Here is an 11,164-nt window from a genome sequence, read left to right as displayed (position 1 = left end):
CAATATGTAGAGAATTCTGGGAAAAGCGGCCTTGAGACCTTTCACTTTTAATGTCAGGCCTTTGCCCACATTGGTTACTTAGTAGTCGACTACGGAGGGACCTGCAGTGGATTTTGACCTGGCGGACGGGAGTTGCACCAGCAGCAAGTTCTGGTCCTGGTTTGACCCTTTCATACATGTGGTGTAAGTCTGCTTTAGAAGAATTAGGCTTGAGAAGGCTGCTTCCAGTTGTGTTAAACTTTGACTTCTGTTTCCACTCATTACTGTTACTTGAATTCTGAGGAAATTGCATGAGAGTTTTCCGACTTTTACCCGAGGAAACGAGCCTCAGAGGTCCCTGTTGGATCTGTCGAAGGTCCCTCCCTCTTGTGGATCCAGTCCGCCTGTGTGGTGTAGCAGACAGAGGTCGTGACTTCATGCCAGATACCATTCCTCCTGGAATTCATGCAATAACAGGGTAGTTTAGTATACTCTTTGCTGTTTGGGTTGATTATGTTGAAGAGAAGCTTGGGAAACCGAGTGGCCAGACAGAACGTTAATACAGACATATGGGTGCCAATCGTGGCAAATGTGACATTTTAAGTAGGCACGTTTTTGCTCACGTCCGAGGAAACTGCCGTGTCTAGGACTTTAATTTTGAGGACGCTAACTTTATTTTTGAGTTGAAACTTAGGATTTAGTCCAACTTTTTTACGCGTACGTGTATCGGAATGTTCCATGATAATGACTTACCTTTTCTACTCTGCAATGCCCGGTGTAGGCCATGGTCCAGAACACGGACGTGGAGGTGCGAATCACTACCCTTGAGAGATGCTACCTTGCCGCCCAGCGCGAAGCCACCTCTGTGCACGACGACCTCAATGATAAACTTGAAAATGAAATCGCAGATAAGGATTCTATGCATCGACAGGTAACGGCTTTTACTGAACTGTGTCTGACTTTTATAGTGGTGAATTCCTGAGGAAGGAAGGTAAACACCTTTTCATGTGACTCCCACGTTGTAAGGCACCTGCCCCCTCACACTGTGGTCCTGAAATGGTTTTGGAACAAAGCGTTGATAGATCGCTTTATGTCTTCCCATTTTCCTTTTTCTGGCTACGAGTTTCCTTTTAAGGCATGCTTTTTTTTCTTAAAAGAACCAATTTTGATAACTTGTGGCCTACTGTGAGGCCCAGCACAGTACTAATTAGCACCGTTTTGATTGAAATCATCCTGCGAGTAAATGGATACACATACCCATCATTTTATAGTGAGAAGAATTCTCATTGGAAGTTTAAGTACCTTTGTATTTTCGCCTCATTTATGGCATGTATTTTTTCATACATGTCTGTGTTTTGAGCTGCCATGTTCAGTGAGCAGCTAGTTTGGGCCAGACATCGTCAGAACTAGGACTCCAGCAGTGAATTAAAAACCGTGTGCGTTCTTTATCCACTGCCATGTAACAAATCACTGCAAAGCTTAGTGACTTCCCAGTGAGCAGGTCACAGTCCAGTTTCTGTGCTTTGCAGCAGGTGGGCCTGGTTCAGGGCCTCCTGAGGACGCAAACATGGGAAGGCCCCCCAGGGCTGGATGGCAGGCTTTCAGACTCACCTGGCTGGTGGGGACAGGCCCAGGTCCCTGCCGTGTGGACCTCTTCACGGCCTGGCTTTCCTCGGAACACCCTCTGAGAGCGAGAGCGCGGGATGTAGCCCGGGGCCTTTCGCGCCCCGGTCTCGGAAGCCGCACACCTTCAGTTCTGTTTGCGAGAGTGAGCTGCGAAGTCCTGCCTCGCTCAGGGGCTGAGCAGGAGTTGCCCCCTCTGCCTCTTGAAGGGAGGAGGATGGAAGAATTTGTGGACCCATTTTTAAACCCACGCAGCCTGTCGGACAGTAGTGAGCAGGGGAAGGAGACCAGAGTGCCCGAGTTGTCTGAGGAGGGGGGACGATCGTGTGTGAACAGGGTGGCCAGCGAGGTGACACCAGGAGGGTGACCTGGAACAGAGACCCGGAGGCCGGAAGAGAAGTAGCCACTCGGAGATAGATCAAGGGTCGTGTCAACAAGCGGAGATAAGGGAGAGAGAGGGCCGCATCAGGGAGGACCCCGGGCTCAGGCCTGAGCAGCTCGAGGCCAGAGCCTGTTTCCTGAGCTGAGGAGGGCTGTCAGGGCAGGGAGCTAAGAGACGGGCCTCAGCCCTGTTGAGGTGGATGAGCCCATGGGGTGTCCAGGGGACCTGTGAGGTCAGCAGCTGAGTGTTCCGGCCTGGATCCAGGAGAGGCCTCACTCAGCTCAAGGTGGACTTGGGTCGTGGGCATACAGATGGTGTTTAAAGGCACAGACAAGGTAAAGTCACCAGGCAGGTGCCCGTGGAGAGATAGGGGGTGCAAGGGTAGAGCTGTGGGGTGCCTCGCATTCCAAGGTTGAGAAGGGGCGCAAGGGACTGACTAGTAACCCTAGGGAGGGCGGGGCCTGGTGCCCAGGGAGAGACATGCTTGGGGTGGGGGGAGGGCAAGGAGAGGAGGGGGCTTGGTAACATGGGTTCCTCAGAGCTCCCTGGGAGCTGCCCTGCGAGCGGGGCACACCGCCTGCTTGCAGAGAGCTGGAGACTGGGCGGGGAGGGGGACAGTAGAGGCCTCTCCCAGGGAGCTCTCAGAGACCCTCAGTGGGCGCTGCAGGGAGCCCTGGAGGAGGAATCTGCTGGTTCCCTTTGTGCGATTTTAAGGTGAGAGAAGGGAGAGGACGTGCTGGCTGAGCTGATGGGGGTGAAGCCATATGCAGCTGGTTCGCTGGAGAGGAGCAGGAATGATGGCAGGTGGTCCTGGAGCCAGTGCAGGGGGTGGCCCAGCCCTGGGGAGGGGTCGTGACGAAGACAGGGGCGAGGGCGCTGGCCACGGGGGACAGGGAGCCAGCAAGCCAGCACCTCGAGGCTGCCCCTCGGCTGCTTTGAGGTCATGTCTGGGAAAGAAGGCAGGACCTGGGTGAGAGTGGGCCGGGGGGAGATGTGCCAGAGAGAAGGGTGTGAGGTGTGAGAGCTGGAGGGCGGCTCGGAGCCCAGCAGGCCCTCTCCCGCACGTCTCTGGTGACAGAGCCGCCTTGCGGTGTGAGGGGCCGTCCCCCAGAACAGCCCGCGGGCCTGCGCCCCGGGAGGAGCCCCGCGGGGGGCTGGCCCTCCCAGCCCTCCCAGCCCTGCTGGCCCTGCTTGCGCCTGTCTGTGCGTGTTCAGACCAGCCTGGAAAACGGAGGGCTGGGGACCTGCGAGGATGGCGCTCCTCGGTGAGTAACACAAGTGGTGACCGCTGAGGTGGACCCAGAGGCTGCGGAGCTGAAGGATTTCTTTTTCTTATTTTCCTTCAGCCTGGCTGATGGAGGCACAGATGTATTGTTGTAATTTTCGGACTTTGTCTCTGACTCCATCGGCCCACCCTTGTGAATAACCTCATAGGATTGCCTCCCATCCACGCTAAGACCTGAATGTCACCAGGCCATCTAGGGAGTGGGTTCTCCTCCTGCCTGTTTCTTCAGTACTGCTCGCTTAAGAGATGGCAGTGTCTCATAAGCATGGCCCGTTTATCCACAGTTGGGGCTTCCATGTAAACTTGTGTTCAGTTCCTGATAGACTTGAGCTGCCCTGAATGTCGCTGACGAGACGTGGTCCTCTCGTGCCCAGGTGCAGACCCTGAAGGAAAAGGACTGGGAGCGCGCGCAGCAAGCCAGCGTGCCGGCCAACGTGGCCCAGGCGTTCGAGAGTGACGCAGACTTGTCTGACGGCGGGGGCGACAGGGCCACCCTCTTCAGCTCGGCCGCTCTGCTGTCGCCCAGCGGGCAGGGCGATGCCGAGACTCTGACTGTGATGCTTCAGGAGCAGCTGGACACCATCAACGAAGAGATCCGGTGGGTGAGCCCGAGCCGAGCTCCCCAGAAACTCGGCTTCTCTGAGGAGCTGTCTTCTCCTTAGAGAAGGCTGAGTGTTCCATAGTAAGGAAACTGACTTCAAGTCTGCTTCAAGAATTTTCAGTTCTGAGATTGCCCTTGATTATAGAGCTCAGTCAGCCAGGGCTGTGGGGGGCGTTGTGGGGTGTCCCCCCACCAGCTCTGAGCCCCAAGGTGGGTGAGGTGCCGTGACAGTGTCCCCTGCGGCCCGTGCACCCTCCAGCACTGAAGGTTCGCCCTCGTGTGTCCCTCGGAGCCTCCCACATTCTGGTGAAAAGCCACCTGAAACAGAAAAGCTGGGGTTTTGGGGTGGCAAATTCCCCCTCAGATCTGCATTTTCCTTTTGAACTTAATACAGTGTGAAGGTTGGCTTGTTGTACGACAGTGGTCCAAGGACATGTGTTTGAGTTCTTCTCAACTCATCAGTGTCTGTGAGATGTTTTCTGTAGACACCGTCTGGGCTGTTATAACAGTTTACAAACGGGATAGAATCCAAAGGCCCGCCTCATGGCGAGCAGGGGCCTTGGGTCTGGGTGCGGCCAGGTGGCTGGGGGCCCCGAGGCCAGCCTGGTGCCGCACCCGCACAGCTCTGCCTCCTGTCCCTTGTCCACGTTCAGAGTGGCCACAGGCCGGTGACCCTGCACAGGACCTGGCAGAGCTGCTGCTCAGACTGTTCTTGTCACGTCAGCCCAGGCCGAGGTGCCCGTTCCTGTCAGCCGAGTGCGGGGGGCCCGGGGGAAAGGCAGGGGTGAAGGGCACAACCAGCAAACGCAGGTGGTGCCGCCTGCACGTTTGACGCTGAGACAGACTGCTTTGTGGGCCGTGTTTGAGCACAGACAGCTCAGAAAGATTGTCTTTCCCCCTCCCCCAGGAAATACGGAACGGTTACATATTAATATGTTTATTTTTACAGCATGTTGTCAGGTAAAAGTGATTTTTCCTTAGGTAACATGTTGACTTGAGGTAAATGGTAAATTCTTTCCATCAACTTGTTATCAACAGTGAAAAACTTTCAGGGTGGATAAGGAGAAGTGAAACTGGAGAGGTGACGACCTGCGAGAATCTTGTATTTTATTTTGAAAATCATGTTATATGCATAATCGAATATTTAAACTGCTATATAAAATCATCCGCGAGACATTAGGGGAGAAGAGCAGTAACTGTGAATTCTAGGTTAATGCAGCACATTGACATGAGTCCAGAAACTCACACAAAGCTGGTGGAGAACTTCATCAAGTGATGCATTTGTACATAGACAACCTAAAAAATAAAAAAATCAATTCAGCACTTCATCTGGTCTAGAGACTTGTGTTTAGAAACTCCAGCTTGTTCGTGGCTCACTGTTTTGATTGTACAGAGTTCCTGATTCCCAGCGGAATAGACTTGAGGCACTGCCGTGCATCTCTGCCCTGAGAGCGGGGAAGGTAAAGGTTGTCAACTTCAGGTTATCTCCTCACAGGGAGAGAGGCGCCACCCAGGCCCCGTCAGAATGTTAGAGTAAACCAGTCAAATCAAACGAGAATGATCAGGGGCCACTTTGTAAGACTCAAGGATAAGTTATTCTAAGTTTGAGAATATTGAAAAGAGGGAAAGTTGAACCTTTTTGCTGAGATGTTAATTGAGCAACTGTTCCTGGAATATGCTAATCGTGACACAGAATGCAAGCCCACATTTGTTGTCCAGACACGTTCCTCTGCTGACAAAGGCAGGTGACGGGTTTTCTTCTATTTTAGGTTGATCGAAGAAGAGAAGGAGAACACGGAGCAGCGGGCCGAGGATACTGAGAGCAGGGTGGGCAAGGGGAGCTTAGGCAACCTTCGTTGTTGTAAATCCTCGAGCTCCCTCAACCTGTGTCCCGCCTCCTCGCTCGCCAGCTCCTGCCCGCCCAGCAGTGGGCGCGCCAAGCCCCCAAGGAGGCGGCACAGCTCGGCGCGGAAAGTAGACCAGCGGGACATCAAGACTCTGGTATGTGTCTGCCTCCTCCCTGCCACGTCCCTCCCCCAGCACACTGGCTTTCTTTTTTGTTTGTTTGTTTTTTGTTTTTTCTGTTTTTACCCAGAAGAAACTCAGGTACATTTGCTACGCTTAGAGGTCTAAGATTTTTAAAAACTGCCTAGTCTTTAATCATTCCATACTCGCACAGCAACAAATTAGTCTTGATATTTGGACCACCGGCTTAGCACGTCATCATGAACTCAGCCAGGGCCTGCCTCTGTAACGTTGGGCCCGGCCTGTGCTGGACACAGCAGGTGCAGGGAAGTTTCTGTTGTCACCGAGTAGACAGCCTTGTGAAAGTAACCATAGGCAGCTCTCCTGGCGTGTGAGACCCACGCAGCACATTTTTCATTGGGGATACCTGGCTGCAGGCTGCAGGCCATGCGGTGGGAACAAAACCAAGAATCTAAACTGGTCTGCTTGCTGCTGGACCTGGCTGCACGCTCAGGCCAGCTCTGGGTGTGAAACCAGGTTAAAAGCCTGGTGCCCCAGGGCCCCAGGGAAGAAGTTGGGCTTCCTCACTCTTCTGAGTCTAAAAATGGGATGACGACCTAGGGCTTTTGGTGACAGAGTGTGCAGCTCTGAAGCGCATGTTCCTGCTTTCTTCCATGTTTAGCTTAGGTTTCCTGAGCGCATTGCTGTTTACCCTGTGAAATCATGTCTACAACACTCTGCTTTGTAACTGCACTTGTATTATCACTTTTTTTGTTACCACCCATTTCATGTTAGCTGCATTGTTAGTCAGCATATAATTAAATTAACTGTGAATCATTTTAGCAGCATGTGAAGTGATAACTGGTCTATTTTGTGGTCTTTTGACACATTGGTTTTATAATATGCATCACTGGCCAATTAGTTGATAGTGTGTATTCTTTGACGATTTCTCTGTGGTTTCATGCTTGATTTCTTTCCGAGTATTTGTAAAAGAACAGTTCTGTATATTTTTTCTTGTTGCTGGAGTTCTCTGACGGTGTGTCTGCTTTCATCGTTGGTTTTGATTTCCTGTCTCATCCTGTTGTCTGCTTCGTTGTCATCAATCCAGACCCCAGCTTCCCACAACCGCACCCCCCCGAGGCTGTAGTTTACCCATCCATCTCCCCTCCCCCGTCCTCCCACTTGCTCTGGTCATAGCAGTCTGGGGTCCACAGCGTGTGTCCCCTTAGTCGGGTTTCTGCTTTGTCTTCATGTCTCATTAAATGGTGTTTTCCCCCCATAGCACTAAGTTTGAATTATTGTTATCACTGTGCAGTTACAAGCATAATGTAGATGGATGATACACTACAGAACCTGTGTAATTCATAACTGAGATTATGCTTACCTGAAGAAATGATCCTCTTATGTGTAGAATTAATGGACTTTTGACACAACATCCTTTCTGTGTTGGTGCTTGTATTTGAGACTGTAAATCTCATCAGCTTTTGCATGCTTAATGTCTCTACTAGACTCTTTTACAAAGTATCTTCTATGGTTCATAAAATGTGAAGACTCCACCTGCTGTTATGCTAGCTTTCATTCTTACATATTTTCATAGGGTACCTGCTTTAATGAATTTATTTTCAGAAGTTTGAAATCAAATTCTAGGTAACGATTTTACATTAATGTCCAACAGGTGGTTAGATTTGTTCAGTGTTAAAATAGGTATTACGGCAACTTCCTCGTCAGTTAAATTACTATTTTAAAGTATAACATGTTTTTTTTTTATTAAGAGAAACTAACTTATAGAGAGGTTTGGCTGAGAACAGACAACTGTTAAGGCCCTTTGTTGTACACAGTGCTGTGCTTTAACAAATCATGATGTTGTAATAGAATTGTATCTTCCTGAGGAATAATGTATAGTGTTTCTCTAGTAAATCTTGAATAGCTTATTTAACTAATGTGGTCCAACAAATTGTTCTGTTTCCAGTTACATGTTCTCTAAATCTACATCTCACTTATATGTTTGCCGTCATTTTTGCTTTACTGTCTTTGCCTATATTGATTCTTGAATTTTTAGCTTCAAAGTCGCAATAAATCTGGTTTCTCTTCATTTCTCTGCATGCATCTATCAGTCTAGTGAGTTAAGGAAGCATCGTCGAAAGGTAAACTATTTAGTAATTTAGCATGCCTTTGTTTCTCTGTGAAGTATTAGAGTCCTTATCGTGTTAGTGAATGAACACTATGTGGTTACGTACTGGTGGATGATTGACATTTTAATAGAAGTAATGAAACTCACCCACCACTTAAAATATGCTGATGATGCAATCAATCCATCCTAAAGGAGATCAATCCTGGGTGTTCATTGGAAGGACTGATTTTGAAGCTGAAACTCCAGTACTTTGGCCACCTCACGCGAAGAGTTGACTCATTGGAAAAGACCCTGATGCTGGGTAGGATTGGGGGCAGGAGGAGAAGGGGACAATAGAGGATGAGATGGCTGGATGGCATCACTGACTCGATGGACATGGGTTTGGGTGGACTCCGGGAGTTAGTGATGGACAGGGAGGCCTGGCGTGCTACAATTCATGGGGTCGCAAAGAGTCAGACACGACTGAGCGACTGAACGGAACGGAACTGAACTGAACTGAACTGAACTGATGGTTCTGTTGGAAATAGGTCATTGGTTGGGACAATTGTAACAGTTTGCCTTTCTCCCACTTGTTTGCCTTCTAATCATCTCATGCTTATTTATAATAGACATAGTATTATTTATTATTTTTAAAATTTTCTTTACTTATTTTTTTGGCCATACTGCACAGCTAATGGGATGTTAGTTCCCCAACCAGGGATCAGACCGGTGTGAAAGTGAAAGTGCCAAGTCCTCACCTCTGGACCACCATGGAATTTCCACGTAGTGTTTTCTTAAAAGAAATGACTGAATCAGAGCCATAGATATTAGATTTGGGGGAAGCCAATTTAATGACGGTGGGTAGCAGTGTGCAGGAGACTCTGTGTGCCAGGCACCGTGTCCAGTGCTTTCTGAGCCCGTCATCTAATCCCGCAGACACCCAGGTGAGGTCCAGGCTGCTGTTATCCCCATTCAGCAGATATGGACACTGAGGCTTAGAGAGGCCGGGCACCGTGCCCAGGCTCGCATACCCAGCGGTGCGGTGCAGACTGGTCTGATCAGAGCCTGGACACTTAACCGTGGTGCCGTCCATCCCGCTTTCCTCCAGAGGCCCTCCTGTCCATCACAGCAACCCTGATGGAGGGAGCCTCAGGAGGGAGCTCGCTGCCTCTCCCCTCGGGTCACTTGGATGAGCCCCTGTTGTTGGAGTCCAGTGGCCCGAGGGCTGGCCTTCCTTGTCCCTCTCCTGCTCCCAGCCCGCTGATGGAGCACTCCTGGGGCCTTCCCACAGGACTTGGGCAGCCGCGCTCCGGTTCAGGCAGCTCAGTGCCCAGGAACCCTTCTGCCGGGCACAGCAGAGTAGCTCCGTCACCCTGAGGTTGGTGACCTGGGTGTGCCGCTTGCCCGCTTTGTGGCCTGCTTTGCCCTCCTGTTAAATGAGGACACGGTACTGCCCATCCGACTCACGTGGGCACCCGTGGGGCGGGCTCCCATCCTGGCGGAGGGTGCCAGGCTGGGGACCCAGAGGCCTTTCTTAGGACAAGGCCCGGGGGAAGGGCCTGGCCGTGGTCCCTGACTTTGAGGCAGGTGTTTGTCTGCATTCAGTCCTAGTCAGCCCAGGTGTGTCACTTCCCTGCTCTGTTCTTTGTTGTTTTCTGATTTTTATAAATGCTTCTTTTAACTTGAATTTGAGATTGATCCCTCTTCAGTTCCATGTGGATAATTTCTAGCTTTTGTAGCCTTCTGTTGTCTGAGGGTGGTTGTTAGAGATCAGGGGAGAGTGCACAGTTTATCCAGCTGCTGTTAAACGAGTTCAGCTGTATTTTGCAGTAAGTCACTTGGTTGTCACCAAGCTCCTGTGGAGCTGCAGTGGATCAGTATTCTTTACAGAATCCCATTACAAAGCCACAGGTTAGTTGGTTAAAACGACGCACTCATTGTTTATAAAAATACTTTCCATGCATGCTTCCTAAAACCTCCCCTGGCTGAACCACACGCCCACATGTATAAGTGAGACCTGTCTGGACCCTGAAGGGGTTTATCTGTTCCCCACACTGTTGCCACCACTGTTTCCTGTCCTCAGACCCAGGACCAGCGGAAAAGCTGGGCGTCCAGGAGAGATCTTTTTTTTTTTTTTTTTAATTAGCTTATTTTTTAATTGAAGGATAATTGCTTTACAGAATTTTGTTCTTGTCTGTCAAATCGCAGGAAAAATCAGGCATAGGTACACATATATCCCCTCCCTTTTGAACCTCCCTCCCATCTCCCTCCCCTCGAGATTGATAGAAGAGTATCTCTTAGTGAAGACTTCAGTTGAGTTCAGTCGCTCAGTCGTGTCCGAATCTTTGCAACCCCATGAATCGCAGCACGCCAGGCCTCCCTGTCCGTCACCAGCTCCCGGAGTCCACCCAAACCCATGTCCATCGAGTCAGTGATGCCATCCAGCCATCTCATCCTCTGTCGTCCCCTTCTCCTCCTGCCCTCAATCCTTCCCAGCATTAGGGTCTTTTCCAATGAGTCAGCTCTTCGCATGAGGTGGCCAAAGTGTTGGAGTTTCAGCTTCAACATCAGTCCTTCCAATGAACACCCAGGATTGATCCCCTTTAGGATGGACTGTTCGGATCTCCTTGCACTCCAAGGGACTCTCAAGAGTCTTCTCCCACACCACAGTTCAAAGGCATCAGTTCTGTGGCGCTCAGCTTTCTTCACCGTCCGACTCTCACATCCATACACGACCACTGGAAAAACCATAGCCTTGACTAGACGGACTTTTGTTGGCAAAGTAGTGTCTCTGCTTTTAAATATGCCATCTAAGTTGGCCAAAACCTTCCTTCCAAGGCGTAAGCGTCTTTCAGTTTCGTGGCTGCAGTCACCATCAGCAGTGATTTTGGAGCCCCCAAACATAAAGTCTGACACTGTTTCCACAGTTTCCCCATCTATTTCCCATGAGGTGATGGGACCTGATGCCATGATCTTAGTTTTCTGAACGTTGAGCTTTAAGCCAACTTTTTCACTCTCCTCTTTCACTTTCATCAAGAGGCTCTTTAGTTCTTTTCCACTTTCTGCCGTAAGGGTGGTGTCATCTGCATATCTGAGGTTATTGATGTTTCTCCCGGCAGTCTCGATTCCAGCTTGTGTTTCTTCCAGCCCAGCGTCTCTCATGATGTACCCTGCGTCTAAGTTAAATAAGCAGGGTGACAAGGACACACAGCCTTGACG

General features: G+C 50.3%; 1 protein-coding gene and 1 long non-coding RNA gene across 13 annotated transcripts in view; one reads left to right on the top strand and one right to left on the bottom strand.

The window, feature by feature from the left end:
• LOC145505813 (uncharacterized) overlaps positions 1 to 11,164 on the top strand; it is a 92,007-nt gene that overhangs the window by 58,336 nt on the left and 22,507 nt on the right. For all 12 annotated transcript variants that reach the window (XM_081488808.1, XM_081488786.1, XM_081488764.1 and 9 more), the window contains 3 exons: positions 761 to 910; positions 3,644 to 3,867; positions 5,640 to 5,871. In XM_081488808.1, coding sequence (XP_081344934.1) covers positions 761 to 910; positions 3,644 to 3,867; positions 5,640 to 5,871 — 606 coding nt within the window. The remainder of the gene's footprint in view (positions 1 to 760; positions 911 to 3,643; positions 3,868 to 5,639; positions 5,872 to 11,164) is intronic.
• LOC145507067 (uncharacterized) lies at positions 4,957 to 11,085 on the bottom strand. Its single transcript, XR_014054533.1, has 2 exons — positions 10,533 to 11,085; positions 4,957 to 8,056 (listed from the first exon to the last, which is right to left on the bottom strand). It is a non-coding gene; the product is annotated as an uncharacterized LOC145507067 (long non-coding RNA).

The sequence above is a fragment of the Giraffa tippelskirchi genome, chromosome 1, assembly GCF_054371585.1.
Source record: "Giraffa tippelskirchi isolate mGirTip1 chromosome 1, T2T-mGirTip1v1.2.pri, whole genome shotgun sequence".
NCBI lineage: Eukaryota > Metazoa > Chordata > Mammalia > Artiodactyla > Giraffidae > Giraffa > Giraffa tippelskirchi.
This window is presented reverse-complemented; position numbering and strand designations above follow the sequence as displayed.